Consider the following 22,404-nt stretch of genomic DNA (forward strand, 5'->3'; position numbering starts at 1 on the left):
ATGGTAATACAATTCAGATAAAGGGGGGGAAACACAGCAGTGAGTACATGTACTCCAAAAATGTTTTTATTGTGAATTTACATCTAAACCCTCACTGATGTGTACATGGAACACAGACTGGTGTCAGGCTGGTCCATTGCAATGCAGCACTGATTTTGACTTGTGAGAGAATATGTGGCCATGAAGACCTCAGTGCATAATCATGAAGGCCCAGGTTTGGCATCATCAATGTGGTTTGTGTGTGCGTTTGTGTGTGTGTCTGTATGTATACACAGTTTACAAAGGAAGTAGTTGGTCATTATAAGCACCATTACAACCCCTTCCCCTCTATTCCAGGGGTATCCTCTAGTTTACAAAAGCTTCATAGATTAAAAGTGGCATTGATTATTACAGTATAAACACAATTTACATGTAGTATAGAGGAGAGCAGGCAGGCTATGAAGCTAGCTGTTACTGTTGCAAAGACACGAAACCTTCAGAAAGGCCAATGGGATTGTGCCTTGTTCACTACTGAGTGCATTCAAAAGTCTATGTGGATGTGTTGCTAGCACCAGTAAATATGAATTATTCTAGTCAGTAGGAAAATGGAAAAGCATAGTTCAAAAATACGCGGTAGGAGTTGTTCAACCTCCGACATAGCTACATCTCAATAGTCCACAATGGGTTCCTCTCCTCTCCTAAGCCTTATTTGGGGAAACAAAGAAATGTGTGTATCCAGGTTTGATAGTCATTTACCTGAGGGGAGGAAATGAATTTATTTCAGACTATTGGGACTCGCCTCTTTCTTTTTATCCCCCCGCCACTTAAGCTGAGTTCTAAGAAAACAAACAAACTTGGCCCTTAGAGCTTTCTGCAGTCCACAAGCCCTTCAATGCGGCATCCGATTCCACATATCATTATACAAGATTAAACCATACAATTACAAACCCTATCCACACCCTCTAGTGCTTTAAACGCAGCTGGAGTGGTGTGTCGGGGTGATATGCTTTTTATTTCGACTGGAATCTTTCACACCTTCGGTGGATACTTTCCACAGAAATTGTACCTATGATATGCAGAATCATCTTTGGTGATCAAATGACACAGAACAGTCCATCCCCCCCACCCCCACCCCCGTCTTGTCTCTTTGGTGGCGAGCCCTTCGAGTGAGTAGACGTTAACCCTTAGCTGCTGAACCAGAGTCAGAAATGTTTGGCCTTTTTCAGGAGGGACTGTGAGCTTGACACTGGATTAGCAGCTGCTGGCAACATCCGCCTCTCTCAGTCTTGTGATGGTTAATGGAGCATGATCTGCACCCTCATCTTCAGTATGTCTCCCAGCTGTCCTGTGAGGTAGTCTTTATCATGTTGGTCCTCCAGCTCAGCCAGCTCCTTCTTCCTGTAGAGGGGCATACTGCTGATCTGAAGGTAGTATGCGCCTGGCACGAGGCCCTTCTTCTTGCTCAAGTGCAGGTAGCTGACACCCTCCCGCTGGTTGATTTTGAAGTAGCCTTCCTCATTCCCGTAGTCGATGCTGTAACGCACATGGTCGCTCAGTGTGCTTAAGGCCGGGGTAAACTCGAGGATGTGGTCGCGGTTACTCAGGTCACTGATGTTCAGGTGGAACTGGAGAGTGTCTTCGATGTCCACACTGGCCAGGCTGACCGCCTCTGTCTCAGTTAGCTGCAAAGAGAAAATGTGGTCTGGCTGAGTTTAGAGGCTAAAGATGTCCAATAGTAAAGTCGTGTGCAAACACAGCAGAGTGAATCTGTGAATCAGTGTTAATTAAAGTCTGACTAGACGCTGGAGACATTATGAAAAAAAAAAAGACTTGTAATCAGTTGGTAGATCTGTCATTTAATACTGATTTTCACAAAGTTGTTCCTTTTTTTACATGAAGGTTTTGGTCCCATTTCTGTTACAAGGCCTTTCCCTGCTATAGAGGGGAAAACTCTTTGTAAGAAATCAGGGACCTTCATTTATTTATTTTATTAAGACTTAAAGTAGTGAAATATAAACGTAGTGTCTCTTATAGAATCCATCAACTTTTCAAAACCTTCAATTTCTCTTAAAAAAATACAGGGGACAGTGGGCTTCATACATACCTGCATGTCTTCCAGAGGATTTTCCTGTGTTGAGTTAATGCTGCGACGTTTGCGTCCCTTCTTGGGATAGCCATTGATTTTACATTCGTAGCAGGCCTCGGGTGAGAGGGAATTATCCTCCATTTCACTTCCCTGTCCAGGACTTGTGAAGCCCAAACCTGTGACGCAGTGTCTGAAAGCAAAAGTAAAGCCATCAGTAACCTATAAACACAGAGGAAACGTTACCACCGCATTCGCTCGTTTACTTACCCTTGTCCTGCACGGAAGTACCCAGGTGGACATCCACATAAGTAGCCTCCATCCGTGTTTGAACAGCCAAACTTGCATGGGTTCTGGCTCGTGGAGCACTCGTTGATGTCCGTGCAGCCTCCGCCGGTCTGCTCGTAGTTAAAGCCGGTGGGGCAAAGGCAACGGAAACTCCCCAGGGTGTTGTGGCACGACGCTCCCCCGCAGATCTGGCTGTTCAGGCACTCGTTCTCATCTGGGTCACAGGAAGTTGACGGGAAGTAAACAAACATGGGGTCATTCCAGTTAAAAGAGACAAACAATACTGGGAAAGCCTGCAATGAATGTCGTAAATATGTGCAGACATTCAAACTAAAATTAGAGATTTAACTAACCACCACTTGTTTATTCGGCGGTGCACACATCAGGACACACACAGTACATATAATTGCTTTCTCGATAACTTAGCTATTCCTACTTATTTTACATACCAAATGCATTTTTGATGTTACCCTACCTTTTATTTGATTTTTTACCTACTTCAATCGTTCATTAGCACTAACACAATAAATTGAGAAGATTTTCTAATAAAATAGACTCTATTGGAGAACTTCAAGGCTATATGGTTGATATTTTAGCAACCAATTCATGAGGATGTTCCAAAATGAAAGAATTGTTATATTTGCTGTCAAAGAGGACAGCGGTATAACTTACCAACACACTGATTCCACTGATAGTGCTGCAGGTAGCCTTGGGGACAGCTGCACCTGTATCCACCTACTAAGTTCTGACAGCCATGCTGGCATCTGTGATTGCCGTCACACTCATCCATATCTGTCAAACGCACACACACACACACAACACAAAATTACTCAGAGTCTTTTCCTGTGATTAATCAGCTGATGCTGGGTTGGAACAAATTGTTTTTAGACCTTCGCAGGTTTGTCCGCTAGGATCTAATGAGAATCCCCGCTGGCAATCGCAATTGAAGCTGCCTGGCGTGTTCTGGCAGACGCCACTGGAGCCGCACAGATTGGGGTCTGTTGCGCATTCATTGTTGTCTGCATGGACAAAAAGGGAAGGTTCAGACAAGGGTAAAACTGGAAACATGGCATAAAGGCTCATTACCCTGATTTGGACTTGCTGAGTCAATAAAAATTCATTCACAGTTGGCACCGGCCTCTAAAAATAGGTCAGGTTACTGTAAACTCTTGGTACAAACTGTCTTGATGTCTGAAAGGGGTTCAAGAATAAAATCCCTAATCAGCTGAACGAAGATCAGATCAGAAGTGGCAAAAACAAATATTTAAATTTGAATTCCTGACCTTGGGAATAAAAGAAAAGCCAGCGCTCGTTAACAAGAGTTTTCGGGGGAAAAAATGTAGAAGTGGGTGTTTGAGAAACAGGTTTGATTGTTGTGATTGGAATCTGTGTAAATCTGAACACAACGTTGAAGTTCATGCTGGGAAACAGAGTAATCTCTAAATCTCAGCTTTTAAATGTGTTGTTATTTTTCACAGTTGGTTGAGATTTAGAAAGACTGCTAACACGTTTGCAGTTTAGCTTTTCATTTGAAGAAACAATCAGTGCGTGGGACATAATGCTAAAGCATAGCAGGATAGTCTACTTTGTCCCCAGGCAACCCAACTATGGGTTTCAAAGCTGATTTAAAGTGGACACGTTATGATTTTCCTTACTGGTGTCAGTGGATGTAAAGTATTACAGTTGTGGATTCATGCTAAACACGGGTAGAGATTCACATAATAAAATCTGTGCATGTACAAGCAAACCGCATGTTAGTAAATGCTCAAACTGTTTTATTTACTCTTGTTTCTGTAAGATGTCAAGGACATTGGATATTCTTAATTTGGTCGGTGATTATAGCAGACACACCCACCCACTGTTTATGAGGGGCAGCCAATTACAGGAAAGATGGCTTAAAGGGAAAGGATCAAAATGGCTTGATTGAAAGAGGGGTCATTTAAAACAAAGATTGTGTCGACACGTGAAATGACACAAGCTAGTCTAGCAGAGTTGAAGAACAAAAAAAATGATGGTGCTGGACATGCACAAAATAGATGTGCTGGGGAGAGAAGAAGAGTAGCATCTATAATATGTCTGGAAACGGCCACTACTTTCCCCACTGAACAGCTTGTTTGATGAGCATCCACCTTAGTGAATCACACATATGACTGAAATAAGGAAAAACAATTTAGGTCAACTTTGAAGCATATTTGGAATCTACAGCCAAATGACACTATCCTCCTATGACTCAGAGGTTCATTTTGTACCACTTTCTCTTAAATATTGGCAAACAGCGATCATAGTATGACTGGAACAACAGCTTTACGTCACAGTCATGTTTTTCCCAGCTCATTGCTCGTAGACTAACAGCACATCCACACCTGCTGTGTGCCATTTGGGTTACACTCTAAAAAAAGCCAAACCCGAGGATTCCCTGACACTGATTTGATGTGAGGTCTCGGGTGCCGTTTTATGGTCTGGAAAAAAGGCTTGGAGTTGTCATGGCGATCTACTGCAATGTTCCATAACAAGCATTGTTAAGCTGCCATGACTACAAACCAGACCGGCCTAATAAGATCAGTGTGATATCCGCCAGAGTCCATTAACATTTAATGGGTATATAAAGAAATAGACAAAACAGTGCTTCCCGTGTCTATTATGAGCTGGGCAGGATGACACTTTAAAAAATTCTTCTTTGAAAAGACCAACAGTCTGTGTGAAATCCTATTCAGACTACACAGGCAGTTTGATTAAAGACAATTCAGAATTTAAAGGGAAAAAATCACCGGATGTTGTATACGACTGTGTAGACTGTATATGTGTTTTTACCAATGCAGGCAGTGTGATGCTGGGTGAAGCCAGCAGGACATTTGCAGGTGAAGCCACCGATGGTGTTGACGCATAAGAACTGACAGTTGTGCTGTTTGGTCGAACACTCATCCAGATCTGTAAACAAGAACAACATAAAGAATGAATTTCCCAACTGAACCTATTTCATACTTCATAGTTAAGATACAGGGGTCGCAGTCATCTAAGACTACTACTTGCTCTACTGTATGTGGACTGCTCTTTTTCAAGCAAATTCCAGTCCTTCTACAGTCACTGACCTACAAATGAACTAGACACCGGAAACATAGAGGGGTACTGTAGAGGGGGAAGCTAAAACTATGGTAAATAAAGAACACTATGAGCACTATTTGTTTAGGCGTATAAACACGCCTGATAAACACAGATACAGAGAGATGCACTGTGTCAAAGGCAAAGGGCACACTTGCAGTGAGCATTTAAAATTGAGCATCTTAGGACAGCAAGCAGAACGCAGAATGTAGCAGCTCCAACCTGGAAACTAAATCAAGCATGAAAATCGCTGAACTCAAGTGATGTGACAACCATTGGGCTTAATTGCGGGCTTCTTTTGGTGCTTGTGCAAGTTACCTCTGCAGCTCTTTGCATCCTCCTGAAGGATGTATCCTCGGGGGCAGGAACAGAGGTACCCTCCCTCCGTGTTCTTACAGATAAAGTTACAAGGCTTTGGTGCCTGTATGCACTCATCCACATCTAGAGGGAGAGGCAGAATGATTCAAAATAAAGAAACAGATCCTGTAGCCAGAAATTCCATAAACAGAGATCATGAGAAAGACAGACCCGAGCTGCATTTTTCATAGGAGTGGTGTGGGAAGTCCACCCACATAGTTTGGGTTCTTTACTAGACAGCAGGAATGAGAACGAGAGGTTTCAATTCTGTGTAAACACTGGAGGTGAATTTAAGCCTTACCCACACACTGCGTGCCAGTGATGTCAGCAGTGTAGCCAGGTTTGCAGATGCAACTGTAGGAGCCCAGACTGTTGATACACTGACCATTCCTGCACAAGTTCCCCATCACACGGCACTCATCGATATCTGGACAGAAATGAGAAACGCCAGCTTACTTCAAGTTAGTTCAAGATTTGGTTTCTTTCAGATTTTGACAATAATTACATATCAAAAGACCGAATAGTTCCACAAAAGTTGGAGGAAATATCTGTTATGCGTTCTTTTATGCACCATCAATTAAAAAAATGTATTTCGGGTATAAAATCACTGATCTTACAAATTTTGTTAACCAGAAAAAAAGTTAATGCTTTGCAAGTGATGTCAACACAGATAACAACAACCATCTTATATTATTTAACCTTCACTACTCATAATTGTCTGGTTTCTGGTTTACATACACGCAATGGCAGTTTTAGAAAAATTAATCACTGGCCCCATTTTTAGGGCCTCAACTCATCGTATTGTGTCCCGTATTGTGTTTTTTGCACTATTTTGCAGCGTTTGAGTTAGAGATGGACCAATCCGATATTACATATCGGTATCGGTCCGATACTGACGTAAATTACTGGATCGGATATTGGCGAGAAATAAAAATTGTAATCTGATCCATTAAATATTTAAAAAAAAGCACCTCACAAAACTTGCGACATGGCGTAACTCGGCTCATAACCGTAGCACGTCGGAGCAGTGTGCTCACGTGATAGAGTGGCTGTGTGTATTTGTAGCCTCGCTACCAAACTAGCATTTCATCTCCAAGGAAGTGATCCCAGAGAGAAGTAAAGCAAGTGTGTAAGTTCATCTCTGAATGTTTGTAAAGCATTCCAGCGTTAAGCTTAACAACCGATATATGGAGCGACTGCCTCTTCTCTCTCCCTCCCTCTCCTGTTGCTACTTCAATCTTGAAACTGATCAATGATCAGCTGATCGGCTTTTCTGTCGCGAGTCCGTCTCTCTTGTTCGTTCATCGCCCACTTCGTGCCAGAAAGAGGAAACCAGCGGCTGAACAACAGCAGCACGTTTAAGCTTGATAAGCTGTTGTTAGAATTTATTTAATATTACTTTCTACACCAGGATCTTTTTCTACGTAGCTGACGGCTGGTAACTGTGCAGGGGCGGATCTAGCAAAGTTTAACCAGGGGGGCCGATAGGGCATTAACAGGGAAAAGGGGGCACAAAGACATACTTTTTTTTCTTATTCTCATTTTAAATGTCTAGCTTTTAATAAATAATTATCTGAATCTTACACCCAAAGTTTTAATCTGAAGTAAAATGTATAGAAGTCCATTACTGTATATAGTAACTGTTAAGTCTAATATACCCTAGTAAGCTATACTACTTTTTCCTTTGGGAAGATACCATCTGTGCAGTCTGCAATTCTGTTGAAGAAAGATGTTGAATCTATTTAATTATTCTTGAAAATAAATTTATTTCTGTGCATTTTTTTACCACACTGCATCAAATTAAAGCTGATTACGCCGATTAAGCATCATGACGTGGGGGGTGGGGGGTGGTTCCCTATTTTTTTTTTGTTGGGAGTTTACAACCCTATTAGTTAGGTTGCTTAATATTTCTGCTAAGTACTATTTAAAACACCAGAATAGGGAGGATAAAGTAGGTTTAAGTTTATTAGATTGTTCAGTATTGCTGAACTATGAAATATTTTGGGTGCAGTGTATTTTTACATACAGGTATAACAGAATAGCTTTAGTGTTGTTGTTTATTTAAACTTGAGTATGAACTTACACAAAATGCAGCAAGATATTTTAAAAAACAGTTTTGTTGATTAAAAAACACTATATCGGATTCATATCGGTACCGGTAGATATCCAAATTTATGATATCGGTATCGGTATCGGACATAAAAAAGTGGTATCGTGCCATCTCTAGTTTGAGTGCGTGTGTGTAATTTTTTATGTCTGTAAACACGATAGCTTGAAAAGTTTTGAATGACTTCTGATAAAACTTGTAGGAGTGTAGAATGGGATCATGTTAACAGTCTATTAAAATTTGGCTTACAACCACCAAGGTCGTCAAGGCCAAGTTCACAATTTACTGGTTGAAAATTGACAGAAAGCCTTATAACTTAGAAACAATGATCACTGACCTTGTCATTGTTATCTGTATTGACCAAATACAGACATATAGGGAATGATTAAAATAATGCTGCTTTTGTGCCTTGTAATGTCAAGGGAGTTCAGCGAGGGAGGAACTGCCTGCTGGCATATACTCACACCAACAGGGATACTTAATGCAAAAGCAGATAAAAAGATACATAGTATTTATTTTCATCGATTGATGTTTGATCACTATTTTCTCTGGACTGAAAAACTGAGTCAAAGTGTCAAAAAGTTCCTCCGTTAGACCATTTGAGGCTGCAAAATGGAGTCAGTCCCCTTTGTCTTGTGTTAAAATGCCTAAAATTAGAATTGGGGGAAAACACACACACACACACACACACACACACAGCACCTGGTACAAAAAAAAGAATCTGTCATAGATAATTTTCTACTCTGTGCTCACTGAATGGGGTGTGAATTTAGTGATAATCTACTTGTTTAGATTGTATTAAGACTCAAAGTTAAGCTTTATTAAGCCCATGTCCATTGTGACTGATAGGTGGTTGCCAACATAAACTGCTGTAAGCGGAAGCTTTCTGCTAGGCTTCACCTCAGCTAATTATAGTCACTTAAACGCCGAACCATGTTTGTGGTTTTCAATGTGGAAATCACAGAGTAACTATAAACCACAGAGTAATATTTAAAAAAAAATCACCAATCTCCTTGGTAACTGAAGGAAAAAATGGCACAATAGTGTGTTTATTCACCGCAGTGTGTGTTGTGTAGTTAAATATCTCTGATTACATTACCCTGATCTTCTTCACCACAAAAATTGGTTCATTTTCAGAAGGACATCAAATCAGTGTCTTCATATTTTAATAAAAATACAGATATTTGGTGCCAGTAAAGTGATAACTATATAGCACGAGGAACAGATGAGTTATACAGCTGTGTTGATGTTTTACCTTTTGGATGTTTTTTTTTTTAATTCAACTATCTTTCAAATGATGATTGTTTATTGTTTGGCTAACTGCGCAAAGTGTCCTAGAAGTTAGTGCTTCAGCTTTGGTGAGTGAAAATTGAGCATTTTAAGCGCTAATTAGAAGGTGTCTGTGTCTGTTTACAGTCGATGAACCTTGCTAGAAAAGCTAGTTAGAACTAGCTAATAACTTCACAGTGTCATCCAAATCCGGTGACTTCCAGCTCAACGCTTCTGAATTGTAGAAGGTAAATGTGGATTACTAAATACTCATTAAGCTACCTCTTCCATCAGTGGTGTACCCAGGTCCCAGAGGACACATCTTCTTGTACTGGGTCGTCCCTGGCAGGGGACAGAGCTCACAGTTGTTACCCCATCCTCTGCCCCCATCACAGCAACACTCCGACTTGGTCACTGGGACCCTGTTAGTAGAAGTCATCTGACACAGAGTGGTCAGAACCTCGGTGAAGCAGACGCCTTCACGGTTATCTGCAGGGTGAGAGAGACACACACACAGAAAGGATCGTGAGAGCGAGACAATAACAGCAAGCAGACCAAACCACCCAGACAGGGCCTGGCCTCACACAGCAGACATAAATAGATAAGCCACACTGCTATATCACTACTGTCTGTAAGGAGGAAGATAGCCATACAGTTACAAAGTCCCACTGGAGGTTTTCTCACCATGCTCAACACATAACAGCTATCCAGAGCTATACTATATATTTAGACTAGGAGGAAAGGCTTTGAGCAGTATTTCCTTGCTTCCTCCTCTGCTGATAGTAACAGACCCTTGTTTATTTTAGGAAGATTTGGATACCATCATGGTAAAGTTCAATTCCCATGGAAGCATTAAATTCAGCTTCAGCAGCTGTTCTTCCAAAACACATACAGCACATTAATGTCTAAATTATTTATATTGTTAAACTATTAAGTAGCATGGATGATTTTTAATCAATTACTGTCTCTGTGGCTAGACACTGCAAACACTTGTTTTAATTATGTACTCCTAATCTCATCTATCTGGCAGCAAATTAAAGATAAAGGGGTTCTCTTCTGATGATAACCTTACAGCCTTTTTAAAGTGATGACAGTGTACATACCAATACATTCTGTCTGAGTGGGGTTGGGAATGAATCCTTGGTCACATCTGCATCGGTAACTTCCGACAGTGTTCTCACAACGGCCGTTCTTACAGATACCCGGTTTGGCCGTGCACTCATTCAGATCTAAAGCAGACAGACACACAGTGTAAAGAGGCATACTATATTAAATGTACTCAAGGTAAAACCACCTACGACACCATGATAATTACCCATGCAGCCCTCTCCACTGGGCAGCCGTGTGTATCCAGGTGCACAGATACATATATATGTACCAATCAGGTTCTTGCAGGTCATGCCTCTGCTGTCACAGTCATCTATACCATCTGCACACTCATCTTGGTCTGGAAGACAAACACCATAGTAAGAGTAAGTGGATGCAAAAGCCTCAAGAAGCCCACGTGCATTCATGCCTGTGCAACAGGTAACGTAACACAGACACTCAGACAAAGTATGCCAGAGTTTAATCTAACCACTAAATCCAACACTGAGCTCTGGATTGATAACAGGGTTGTAGTGGGGTAGTTGGTGGTCTGTTTGGAGCTGTAATGTAAACAGTGACGTTATAGACACTGACATGTTCCTCCTGACTCACCACTTCCCTCCAAATACAACTGTTGCTATGGCGTGCGAGGTATATGAGAGATCAGAGGTGTAAACAGAGACTCGGTGGGTTACAGTTGTCAGAGTGATTTAAGTTCATCCCAGACAGAGAACCCTTGAGGATCTCACAGAAACAGTGCGAGAGTGCGTTATGTAACTTTATGGAAGGTGCTGGCATGGCTTTTTGTGAGAATTTCTACCAGAGCTTTCCCGTTAATGGACCTGCGAACTCTGACTACACGGGTGAGTCATTTTACTGTTATACCTTTACACATCCTCCTGTCCTCCCGCAGCACGTAGCCTGTTGGGCATTTACACTCGTACGAACCCACTACATTAACACAGCGGAAGGCGCACAGCAGAGGATTCTGGGCGCACTCGTTGATGTCTGGACCGGAAACAGAAAAACCACAAGTTACACATTAAGACACCCATGACCTAAACGGGGGCTCAGATACAGCTTCGGATACCTTCGCAGGTCATCATTGGCCCAGGCTCAAAGCCGTCATCGCACGCACACTCAAATCCCCCAATAACATTAGTGCATGTGCCGTTTCCACAGGGATTTCCAATGTCGCACTCATTAGTGTCTGTGTTGAAGAAAAAAAACGAAAAAAGCGACTCAGAATGACTAAAAGAGCAATCAGGAGGATAAGAAAAAAGAAAATGACCTGACTGACCTTCACATCTGACTCCACTAATGTCAAGGCGGTATCCCATGGGACATTCACAGCGGAAAGAGCCGTCCGTGTTAATGCACTGGCCATTAACACAAGGATTATTGATGCATTCATCAATATCTACAATCAGAAATGTCAACACAGATTGAAATTAAATGCCACAACCTTAACAGAGATATTGAAAAATGCAGATTTATTATCAGCCTATTTACCTTTTGGATGTTCATCTGGCCCACGTTGATATCCCTCGTTAGGGCAGAGATCGCGATACCCCTCTGGAACCGTCAGATGTCAAAAGTCATCAAACGTTTTGATCATGAGCTTACACGAATATGAGCGGTTTCTCACATCTATGTGTTTTGCGCAGCAGTGTCTGTTTTATGTGTAGAATACACACCCTGTCCTTTGATGGGGCAGATTTCACAGGGGTCTCCCCAGCCTTGACCTGGCATGCCGATGCAACAGCACACTTCCTTGGTAGTGTTTTGAGGTTTTGGAGCCTGACAGCGCCCATTTTCAAACTTGGTATAGCAGTAGTTCACACGGACATCTATGGGATAACACACATAGAGAAGGCAAGAACAGTGAATGGTGATAAACAGATGGATGAAATATCTAGAAGCGCAATGTCGTCAAGATAATCTATATCAAGTCAGGATCCTGTCTGGCTTGTTTTGGCAGAGGACAACTGGTTCTGAAAATCTAAAACCTTTCAGATAACTCGAGAAACTATTTGACAACCGTAAAGATTGTAAGAAAAGTTTGTTGCCTCTGAATAATTCAATAAATCAGTAAATCCATAGCTGGTTGGTTCACTATAGCCTCAGCCTGAAGAAGAAGATTCCCAGGCACAAAGATTATTTGATTAAGGCAAATATGACAAAACTCTGTTTTTTCAAACAACTCAAATTTTTTCGTGCTTTCTCAAACTGGGGTCTTGAGTCGTTATGGCAAGTTAATCACTGTGATCACCATCTTCCTGATTGTTTGTTTCTGTTGTTGGTTTCAGTCTCCTTTCATTTTCTGGAAGCTTTGCCACAAACAATTGGCTGTAACAGACAAAAGAGCTTGAGAATCAAAAATCCACATGAATGAATAATGAGCAGGCTTAGTCCGAAAATCATCCGTGACATTTCGGGAAAAGTTTGGAAAACAATCAGTCATGAGGTTCAAAAGTTACACGCATAAATGGTCTGAGCTTGAGCAATTGGTGGTGCCAGAGTGCTCAAGGGCAAGACATGAAACTAACACAAAAGAATGAAGAAACTATTCCTAATCAGTGTGGCAGAATCCTACGTTTTTACATGAAAAATACGAAGAAGAAAATGAAAAAGAAGGAAGCTTCATTTCGGGCCCCTAAACAACAACCATGTTAAAGGTTCAGAATTAGAAACAGCTGTAGTATTATGTATTCTGCGGCCACAATGTAAAAGCTGTAAAGTCTTACGTAGTGCTTGTACCTGCGACTTGATTATTACGTCAGTGTACAAAACAGGACCTCGATATGAGAAAAAGTGTTCTTGTTTTCAACCATTTTTTAATTGTACAGACTGAAGTTGCATAATTATTTCCACTCACCAATCTGTGTGTGTCTGGTTACTCCAGGACTAAGCAGCCCCTTACTTGTAATAGGAAGCATATGGTTTCGCTCTCCTGCTAACAATGGCCTTCAGTGAACTCAACACAAATAAGCTTTCTGACCACCATAGATCACTCACACACCTGGCTCAGGAGCAAAGATCACATACATGAACACCTGGTGCTGTGAGGAGAATGTCAAAGAGTGTCACATTACTTTCCTCCATGAAACGGATTTGTCAGCCTCTCTGCGAAAGAGATTGATGGAGCTCTGTGCACAGCCCCTTGCAAGTATATGTACACATATGCACGGGTGCATTGGAATCTCCAAGTGCATATCTCCTTCATATTTTGCATTTTATAAAAGGAAAATTGTGAAATAAAGAAATTTTCTAAATAAACAAGAGAGTCGCCTGATAAAAAAAAAAAAAAAAGCTTTTAAATGAATCAACTCTTGGCTAACAATGACAGCAGGGACAACGATCTGAAGTGTGGTGACAAATATTTAATAGTTATAATTATGTTCATTTGCAAAACCACTGAAGCATTATAATTTAAAACGTATCATTAATTGGCGAGCGCTGGTGGCCAAGTGGTTAAGACACATACCAAATACTGCAAATGCAACTCCCCTAATCACTGAAATGGTTCCATCCAAGGACTAATCATGCGTGTCATCACCCTCCTATTCTCTCTTTCTGTTTTCCTACCAGTATCGATTATTGCGACGCCAGAAAAAACATGAAATTCACAGCCTCTTTCTTCACCGCATATCTGCATTTTGTGAATGATTCTGTTACCAAAGAATGTTAAACAAACATCCTGCTAATAGAGAAACTACTGATATCCTTCACACTATCTCGACATTTGTTCTTTCAAGCCACTTTAAACTTGTGAGGCTCATTTCTGGGAATGTTACTAACTGCAGTGCTGAAGCTGAGTTTGTTTTGATGGGTGGCCTCATTTTCTTTCCCTGTTTCCAGGCAATCAATAGACGCCAATGGGAATGACATCAAAAGCATCACTGTGGCACCTATGCTGTCACAATATCTGTCACAAATGATTATACATACAGATTAAATTTAGAACTGCACAGAGCACAGTGACAGTGATCACTAATAAATCATTGATGTCAAAGAACCTCAGTGACCATCAGCGATGCACAAAATCACAACAACAGTCACCTCAAGTCGCTCTATGCTGCAAGATAATCGCTAAAATAATACAGAGAAAACCCAAACAATCAGACGACCCCCTTGGCAACAGTGGGAAAGAGAAACTCCTTTTGACAGGAAGAAACCTCCCGACAGAACCAGGATCAGGGAGGGGCAGCCATCTGCCACGATGGGTTAGGGTGAGGGGAGGGAGCCAGGAAAAAGACACACTGTGGAAGAGAGCTAGAGATTAATAACAAATAATTATTGAAGTCAAAGCGGAGTTTGAAAACAAATAGTGAGTGAAAAAGAAACACTCGGTGCATCACGGGAAGCCCCCCAGCAACCTAGGCCGACTGCAGCCTATCAAAGGGAGCTAGTTCAGGGTCACCTGACCCTAAAAGCTTTATCAAAAAGGAAAGTTTTTGGATGTGAGTAGAAGGATTTTAAACTTGTTTTTAGATTTAACTTTCTACTCGTTCTTGTCCCCGTCAGTACTCTCTCTGCTATTGCATACACAGGCTACATAACTCTTCTTAACTTGTGCTGCTTTAACACTATATTGCATAATGCCATAATCCCTTTTGTGGCCGAGAACTACGTCTTCATTCATTATTGTAGCATTCATGTAAAATACAGATGTCACGGAGGAGAGCGGTTAGCACAAATAAATTTAGGCTTTGCGGTCAAATCTAAATATGTACATCTATTCCAGTCTGCTAAATTATGAAGAGTATAATCTAAAATAAAACAATGTTATTCCTCAATGTGTTAAAGGGCTGTTTTGGGTTATGCAGCTATAGAAACTATACGTGCATTTTGGAAATCTCACCATCATCAGTGTTTTCTCAGTAATACACACAAACCACAAACTAATTTACTGCCAGTGTTACTCACTTTCCACCAAACTCCTCCTGTTTATCCCCTAACCTTCAGTCGAACGCTTCTGGTGATGTCATCACTTCAGTGTTTGGAGAGGGAACTCCCTAGCAGAGGACTCAGCGCACCCCCACCCAATCCAAAATACACACATATACTGTATAAACACACACACACAAGTGAGGAAATGGAAAAGTGATCTGTTCAGAGCCACCCTTGGCCTTGTTGAGGCAGCAGCAGCAGAACCAGCTGGAACACAGTGTGCTATCATGAAAGAGCAGGAAAAGCCGGACACCACTGGCTGCTGCTTAGTCTCCACTAGTGCTCACTTTTCACTGTAAAAGCAAACGCATGCTATAATTTCATAGCTTCTTTTCCCATCCTTCTCACTCCCACACGTGCACACACAGTTACCTATACATCTCCGTCCAGACGCAGAGAGCTGGAAGCCTTCAGGGCACAAGCAGGTGAAGCTTCCTTGAGTGTTAGAGCAGGTTCCATACTGACAGATCTCAGGTGACTGGGCGCACTCATCGGTGTCTGACATAAAAGAGAGAAACAACATTGTGAACCTCATTAAATGACATTTCCAGTTGTTTAAACCATTAGAAGCATTCCAGTTTCCAGTATGTCACTGCACATCTAAATGTCAGTGTAATCTCGCACGTGAATAATTGCACGAAGGCAGTTGCCTCACTGTTACATGTTCACTTATCACAATAACCAGCTGCTGTGGCTGCTTCTGATGCTGAGAATTCATAGCTGTTCCTCCCTTCGTCTAGGAACTCAGCACAAAGCAGGAATGTATTGAAGTCTCCGGAATATCTCCTCATCAGCCCCGCTATACAAACAATCCATGTTTTTTGGCTCAGCCTTATTCTCACATGTGAAAGGAAGAAAAAGGGGGTCTGACGAAGCTTCCCCTCCTCTGGTGCACTCCAGTAGAGCTGATCTAAGCTAGTCTAAGTTAGATGTTAGCAGAAATTCACCTCTATGTGCATTTTTTTTGCTTCAGTAATTCTTGTTTTTCACCTCTCAGTTTTTTTTTTAACCACAACACGGAATGAATGGGATTTATGACGCTCTACCTTCACAGGTTTCCTCATGAAGGTGGTAGCCAGGTGGGCAGATACACCTGTAAGAACCATCCAAATTCAGGCAAGTTCCTGCACCACATGTGCCTGGATTCACTGCACATTCATTAATATCTGAAGAAAAGGGATGATATAAATGTACATATTATAGAACATATCTATATCATAATTAGATCAATATCAAAAAAGGACAAACAGCATTTCCTTACCTCCACACAGTCTGCCATCTAAAGTGAGCTCATAGCCATCATTGCACACACAGAGGAATGTGCCCACTGTGTTGACACACTGCCCGTTTCGACACAAGCCCCTCTGCGTCGCACACTCATCGACATCTGCTCGGCACACAGGCAACACAACAGTTAACACAGATGCTATGGCTCTTCTTCTTTTTCACTTTTTCTTTACTCACGTCCACACACGCACCTATGCAGTCGCTGTTGTGCGAGTTTTGAAAGCCAGGATAGCAGAGACAGTTGTAGGAGCCTACGGTGTTCTTGCAGGTCCCGTTTCCACAGGGCTGTCTCTCACACTCGTCCACGTCTGAAACCAGAGAGCAGCGTCACAGTTTTATCACCTGGCAGAGGAACACCGGTGAGACTGATGGGAAGTAGCACCGCTTACCGACACACATCGACAGGTCCCGAGTTGCTTTGAAGCCATTGGGGCAGACGCAGCGATAGCTCCCCAGTGTGTCAATGCAATGGCCTGGATTGCATATACCGGGGTTCTCGTCGCACTCGTTACGGTCTGAGACAAAAGAGAAAAACAAATGTCACACTTTGAATCCATATTCAAATAGTATTTAGATATTTTATCCTCAAACAGTTACTAAAATTCATATATTTCTTCATAATACATGAAACTGACCAAACATTCTTTTGCACTATAACTCAATAATTAGACTGCATGAGGCCAGTGTAACATCATCAAGTGCAGCCTGAGCGTGTCTGGGTGTTAGGACTTGCATGAAAAGCAGGATGCCGGCATAACATTCACTTATCGTTTAGGACTCTCCAGACTGACAGCAACATGATTTAGATATGCTGTAGCACATGTTCAGCAGCTCAACACCTGCTTCACATTCTCTCCTCCTTAATAACAAGCCCACCATGAAGAATTCAGTCTCAGGCTGACTGTAACTGTGCTGCCTCTTTGTGTGCTTTATCTCTGGCAAATAACTGGCCAGAATGTGCACTTCAAAGAGTTTCGCATAACCGCATTTGATAAAGCTGGAAGAAGTGAGACAGCGTTAGCGTGAGGCCACAGAAAGACCCTGTGAAGTTAGCATCTTTCTCAAGGGAATGACAGAGGGATTTCTGGCTGCTCTTTTTTGGCTAATGTTTTCTATCATTCTATCCATCTGTCCACTAATTTTGTCTCCATTTTATGCCATTACAGGAGACGACTAAACTGGAGGCTGATTATACAACTGCAGTGTAATTCGAGTGCCGCTGATACCGCAAACATTTTTAGCTAATAACCAGCACATCCTTACCAAGACATTGCCCAGTGGGAGTGAAGCGGTACCCAGCTTTACACTCGCATCGGTAGCTTCCTGGCAAGTTCAGACAGTCTGCATTTTGCTGGCACACCGGTCCATTCTGACACTCATCAATATCTGACAACAAGAGGGACAGAGATGTTCATACAGCAGGCATAAATATAAAAAGACCAAAGTAAAACACAGGGATTCTACAGCAGACTGCAAACGTCACCTTCACAAATCAGCAGCTTGTCGTTGTAGATGAAGCCAATGGGGCACTCGCACCTGAAGCTGCCGATCATGTTGATGCACACTCCATTCTCACAGATTCCCGGAATTTCCCTGCACTCGTCGATGTCTGTCAAATGAACGAGAGACCAACGGCGGCGTGAGAAAAGAGAAGCGTTCCTCCTCATCGCGTAAGCGTTTCAGTGTGAAAATCTTTACCAATAATCTGTCCAGTGGTGATGTCGATGTAATATCCCGGTCTCTCGCTGCCACACAGGATCGCAAACTCATCTGAATGGACAGGAGGCACGAGTTTATACGAGTTCATCGCCACTTCCGCGTGCTGGTATATACTACGTATTTACTCTACTGTTCTAGACCTCACCGCTGCTGGGCACGGGGCACTGTTCGCAGGGTTTGTTCCACGCACGGCCGATGTTGTAGGAGCAGCAGCACATCTTTTTGGTCATGTTGAAGTTTAGCTCGCCGTCGCACGTTCCGTTGTCAGAGTAAAAGTTCCTGTAGCAGTAGCTCTTCCTCATGTCTGTGTGTGGTGCGTTTGTGAGAAATGCAGAGTTGCAGGTAACCCTAAATACGACAGCGACAATCGTGAAAACCCAGCAAGCCTACCTACCCATGCAGTTGTTCCCTCCGTTGACCTGCATGTAATCCACAGGGCAGATGCAGGTGTAGTTCCCGATGGTGTTGTAGCACTGGCCGGGGCCACAGATGCCTGGCCGTTCACACTCATTGACATCTGTACACAGAGAGAGCAGCACGGGGGAAAAAACATTCCTTCAGTAAAGGTGCCAGCTACTTCTATGAAACATATTTTGGTCCACGCCTTTAAATATATTAAATTCTTTATCAGCATTACTCCTAAAAAGCCATGAGCATGCCTATGAGCCCAGCTCATAGCTGAACAGTTCATTGACCACAAACAAGGAGGACTTGCAGTGCTAGACTTTTGTACTTCAGGTCAACAAAAACACACTAATTAAACACTTTCCCATGATTATTTTCATGTTGGCTTGAAATAAAATATCCCCCTCTGCTGTTACTGCAACTTACTGCATGTGTGTGCATTTCACGGGGGGGGGGGCAAAGCGTGAAATGTGCACGGTGGACCGGCGTGTCTATTACACGCTTTCGGCTGAGTTAAAATGTCACTGTCAACCCATTAAGCCTCCTGCTCTCCTCCTTTCTCTGTTCCCTTTTCTCTTTTTTAAACAGCCTTCTATTTCATCGCCTTTCGTTCCTCTCTCCGTCATCACTGGCGTGCCTACAGGGGACACTGCGTACTTCCCCAAGGAAAGAGTTGACCACATCAGAGCCTTGCTCTTCTGGACACAGTTAGCGCTCTCAGCTGTCTCATCATTCTGGCTGAGCTTTGCTGGGTTAGCAACAAACGGGAACTAGAGCAGACACTTATTGAGCTGCAGTGTTGTCTATGGGACAACAGGGTCCAATATTTTCTTTGCCTTTTTGCTCCCAGTGCTTCTTTCTCTCTCTTTCTCTCTCCATGTGTCACTGAAAGAACATCTCCACGGCTGGACTCAATTTCCTCCCCAGTGAAATGTCCCAGGGCCAGAGCTGGAGACGGATGGGTCACCTGTTTGTTCATTTGTGCATGTGTGTGCTTAATACCTTCACAAACTCTGGTGTCCAGGTTGAGGGCAAAGCCTCTTGAACATTCACAGTGGAAACTACCAAATGTGTTGATGCACCGTCCTCCCTGGCATAAGCCGGGCAATTCCTGACACTCATCGATGTCTGTGGGAGAGAGAAAGGGAAAACTCAGCACCATTGTGGGCTGGTGTTTCTGTAAGTATACCCAGGGGCGACCTCAAAAACAAAAAAAGGCATAATAGCATGTTGCTACAACCTTCCAAGATGACAGTGATGGGGTTTGGTCTGAAGCCTTCCCCTCCAGGACACAGAGTCTTGTACTGAGCTGTAACACAAAACACAGAAACGAATTACAAGCCTGCATCAAGGGTGTGCGTTATAGCAGAATTTGCCAGTAATTGCGATGAATCGTGGTGCTTGAAAAAGCCATTTTTAGTCATGCACTTGTTTCCTTTCGTTTTCTGTCGTGCTTTTTGTGATCTCAGCGTTAGCCACAGAGCCCAGAGGACCGGACATGACTGCAGCTACTCAGAATTACAAAGCGAAAAGAAAAAGGTTTTGTTCTTGTCACAGAAGCAAACAGTTCCCTGAGCTGAAAAGGATGAGTCATTCCCTGTAATGTTTTGAAACATCTGTTGGCAATTTCCAAATAAGTTGCACAAAGCTGTCTCATTTTTACCAGCAACAGCAATTACAGCAAACACACTAATCGCATGGCAAGAGAAGCCAGCATGTGAGTCTGCATGTAAGCAGAGCAGCTAGTTTGCACCTTAAGACTCCTGATGTACTCTGGTATATTAATATATTTTGATCTTGGATATGATTTTTCATATTAGTTTACAGATGCCCTTAATTTGAGGAAATTAAGGTTTGGTTTAAGGAAATTAAGGTCTGTTTTGTTTACCCTGCCGCAAATAGATGGATTTGACAGGGTTATTGATTAAACATAAACACCAAATCTTTTTCTTTCCTCTACATTCAAATCTAATTTTTAAACCACAATTCAAAACAGCCAACAGCTAACAAGCCAACCCATCCCACCAACAAGAATACAGGGTGAAAAGTCAAGCCGACAAGGAACTGTCAAAAATCACATTTCCAGGAGAGACCACTTCAGCCAGGGTGCAAAAGCTTAAGAGCGTAAGAGCATATATAAAAATGTTTACATCCTGGAGAGGTGGAGGTATGCACAAGAGAGAAGAGGAGTCAATAGAAGCAAGGTGGAAAGGTGAACATGCAGTAGAGTAGAGGTAGTGAAGGTAGGTGAGTTTAATACCTGGGGTCAGGCATCCAAACAAATGTGTACACAAGAGAGGTGAAGAAGGGAGTGCACGCAGGGTGGAAACCATGTCAGGGATGATTTGTGACAGAAGGATAGCCGCAAGAATGAAAGGGAAGCTTTATAAGATGGTAAATCAGAGGGACCAGCTCAGGTTGAGCAGTAAGGCATAGTGGAGATACTGGACAAAGGATGCTGAGTATGAACCTGCCAGGGAGGATGAAAAGAGGAAGACCACAGAGACGTTTCATGGATGTAGGGTTGGTATAACAAAGGAGGATGCTAGGGATAGGGTGAGATGGAGGCAGATGAGCTGCTTTAGTGACCCCTAAAGGGGGCAGCTGAAAGAAGATGATCCTGGTACAAAGAATGGTGTTGCAATCCATAGCTAATCTATCCCTTATGCCTTATCCCATAACTGTAGTTTGACTGTGAGGTGTGTTTCACCTTTGCTCTGCTTATGGATTTGGAGACTCATGGAACACTTTTTAATCAATTTATCTGACAAATGACATGTATTGGTTTATGCACAAATGTAGCCTACTTGATAAAGTCTTCCTAAATCCTAGCATTTTATTTGTATATATTAATTAGCAGGTACTATATCTGAGTGATGCACCCATGCAACCCACTGCATGGTTCCAATTTTATCATGCCATCATTCTTCAGATGTTTGTGTTGCTTTCCTACAGCTGAAATGAACAAAAATGTTGAATCGTGGAAATCTTTATCAAAGTAAGTAATGCTAGCAATAAATTACCTTCTCATGTACTATCACAAGCCACTGAGTATATCAGCTCCAAAAAGAGACGCTAAGGTTAGCTAACTATGCACTGTATTTGGGCTATAGACGCTGTGGCTTCCTGGAGGTGCGTCACGCATGAGTATTTCTTGCTAGAATAGACATTCCTCGCAGTTGAACTGAAAACAAAAAGTACATAATGTGTGGTTACAAAGGATAATGTGATGACTCACTTGAGTTTACAGGCGGGCATAATTCACATGGATTTCCCCAGCCCTTGCCCATGGAGCAGCAACAGGACGCTTTGGAGACGCCAACTCCAATCTCATTGGAGCAGTCCAAATTTTCAGATGCGTCTCCTCGCAAACGAACATCGCGAAAGCAACTACCAGAGCGAGTGTCTACACACAAACGCACACATAAACAGGCACAGATTTTCAGCTATGTTGGTTAAGCCTTTTCTTTGAAATTAGTTAAAGAACAAGCTAAGAACAGTTTTAAATATGTTTAGTGTTGCAGTCTCACCTACACAGCCCACTCGAGTGGGATTGAGTTCAAAGTCTGGTGGGCAGTTACAATGGTAGCTTCCAGGGATATTAACGCACACTCCATTAATGCAGATGGTCGGGTCTGCACATTCATTGATATCTGAGAAAGAAAAAGTACATTTTTTAATATATAAATGATCGCTTTCAATTTTTTGGCCAATACAAAAGCAACTGGATGGATCACAGAATATGAAAGCTCTTATCTTTACACATGTGCTG

The 22,404-nt window shown here is 42.3% G+C and overlaps 1 protein-coding gene across 1 annotated transcript in view; it reads right to left on the bottom strand.

The window, feature by feature from the left end:
- Nucleotides 1-44: 44 nt before the first annotated feature.
- fbn1 (fibrillin 1) overlaps nt 45-22,404 on the bottom strand; it is a 64,231-nt gene continuing 41,871 nt past the window's right edge. The window contains exons 38-67 of the mRNA XM_082534333.1: nt 22,163-22,285; nt 21,871-22,038; nt 19,873-19,941; nt 19,635-19,760; nt 18,622-18,744; nt 18,373-18,531; nt 18,207-18,278; nt 17,992-18,117; nt 17,772-17,894; nt 16,898-17,023; nt 16,700-16,816; nt 16,483-16,608; nt 16,268-16,387; nt 15,594-15,719; nt 11,966-12,118; nt 11,781-11,843; nt 11,569-11,688; nt 11,359-11,478; nt 11,154-11,276; nt 10,498-10,629; nt 10,286-10,411; nt 9,465-9,671; nt 6,108-6,233; nt 5,768-5,890; nt 5,162-5,278; nt 3,241-3,369; nt 3,023-3,142; nt 2,333-2,564; nt 2,084-2,255; nt 45-1,661 (exon numbers count right to left, since the gene is read on the bottom strand). Of these exons, the coding sequence (XP_082390459.1) occupies nt 1,275-1,661; nt 2,084-2,255; nt 2,333-2,564; nt 3,023-3,142; nt 3,241-3,369; nt 5,162-5,278; nt 5,768-5,890; nt 6,108-6,233; nt 9,465-9,671; nt 10,286-10,411; nt 10,498-10,629; nt 11,154-11,276; nt 11,359-11,478; nt 11,569-11,688; nt 11,781-11,843; nt 11,966-12,118; nt 15,594-15,719; nt 16,268-16,387; nt 16,483-16,608; nt 16,700-16,816; nt 16,898-17,023; nt 17,772-17,894; nt 17,992-18,117; nt 18,207-18,278; nt 18,373-18,531; nt 18,622-18,744; nt 19,635-19,760; nt 19,873-19,941; nt 21,871-22,038; nt 22,163-22,285 (4,154 nt within the window). The 3' untranslated portion in view covers nt 45-1,274. The remainder of the gene's footprint in view (nt 1,662-2,083; nt 2,256-2,332; nt 2,565-3,022; nt 3,143-3,240; nt 3,370-5,161; nt 5,279-5,767; nt 5,891-6,107; nt 6,234-9,464; nt 9,672-10,285; nt 10,412-10,497; nt 10,630-11,153; nt 11,277-11,358; nt 11,479-11,568; nt 11,689-11,780; nt 11,844-11,965; nt 12,119-15,593; nt 15,720-16,267; nt 16,388-16,482; nt 16,609-16,699; nt 16,817-16,897; nt 17,024-17,771; nt 17,895-17,991; nt 18,118-18,206; nt 18,279-18,372; nt 18,532-18,621; nt 18,745-19,634; nt 19,761-19,872; nt 19,942-21,870; nt 22,039-22,162; nt 22,286-22,404) is intronic.

Source organism: Aulonocara stuartgranti, assembly GCF_965226115.1.
Source record: "Aulonocara stuartgranti genome assembly, chromosome: 1".
Taxonomy (NCBI): domain Eukaryota; kingdom Metazoa; phylum Chordata; class Actinopteri; order Cichliformes; family Cichlidae; genus Aulonocara; species Aulonocara stuartgranti.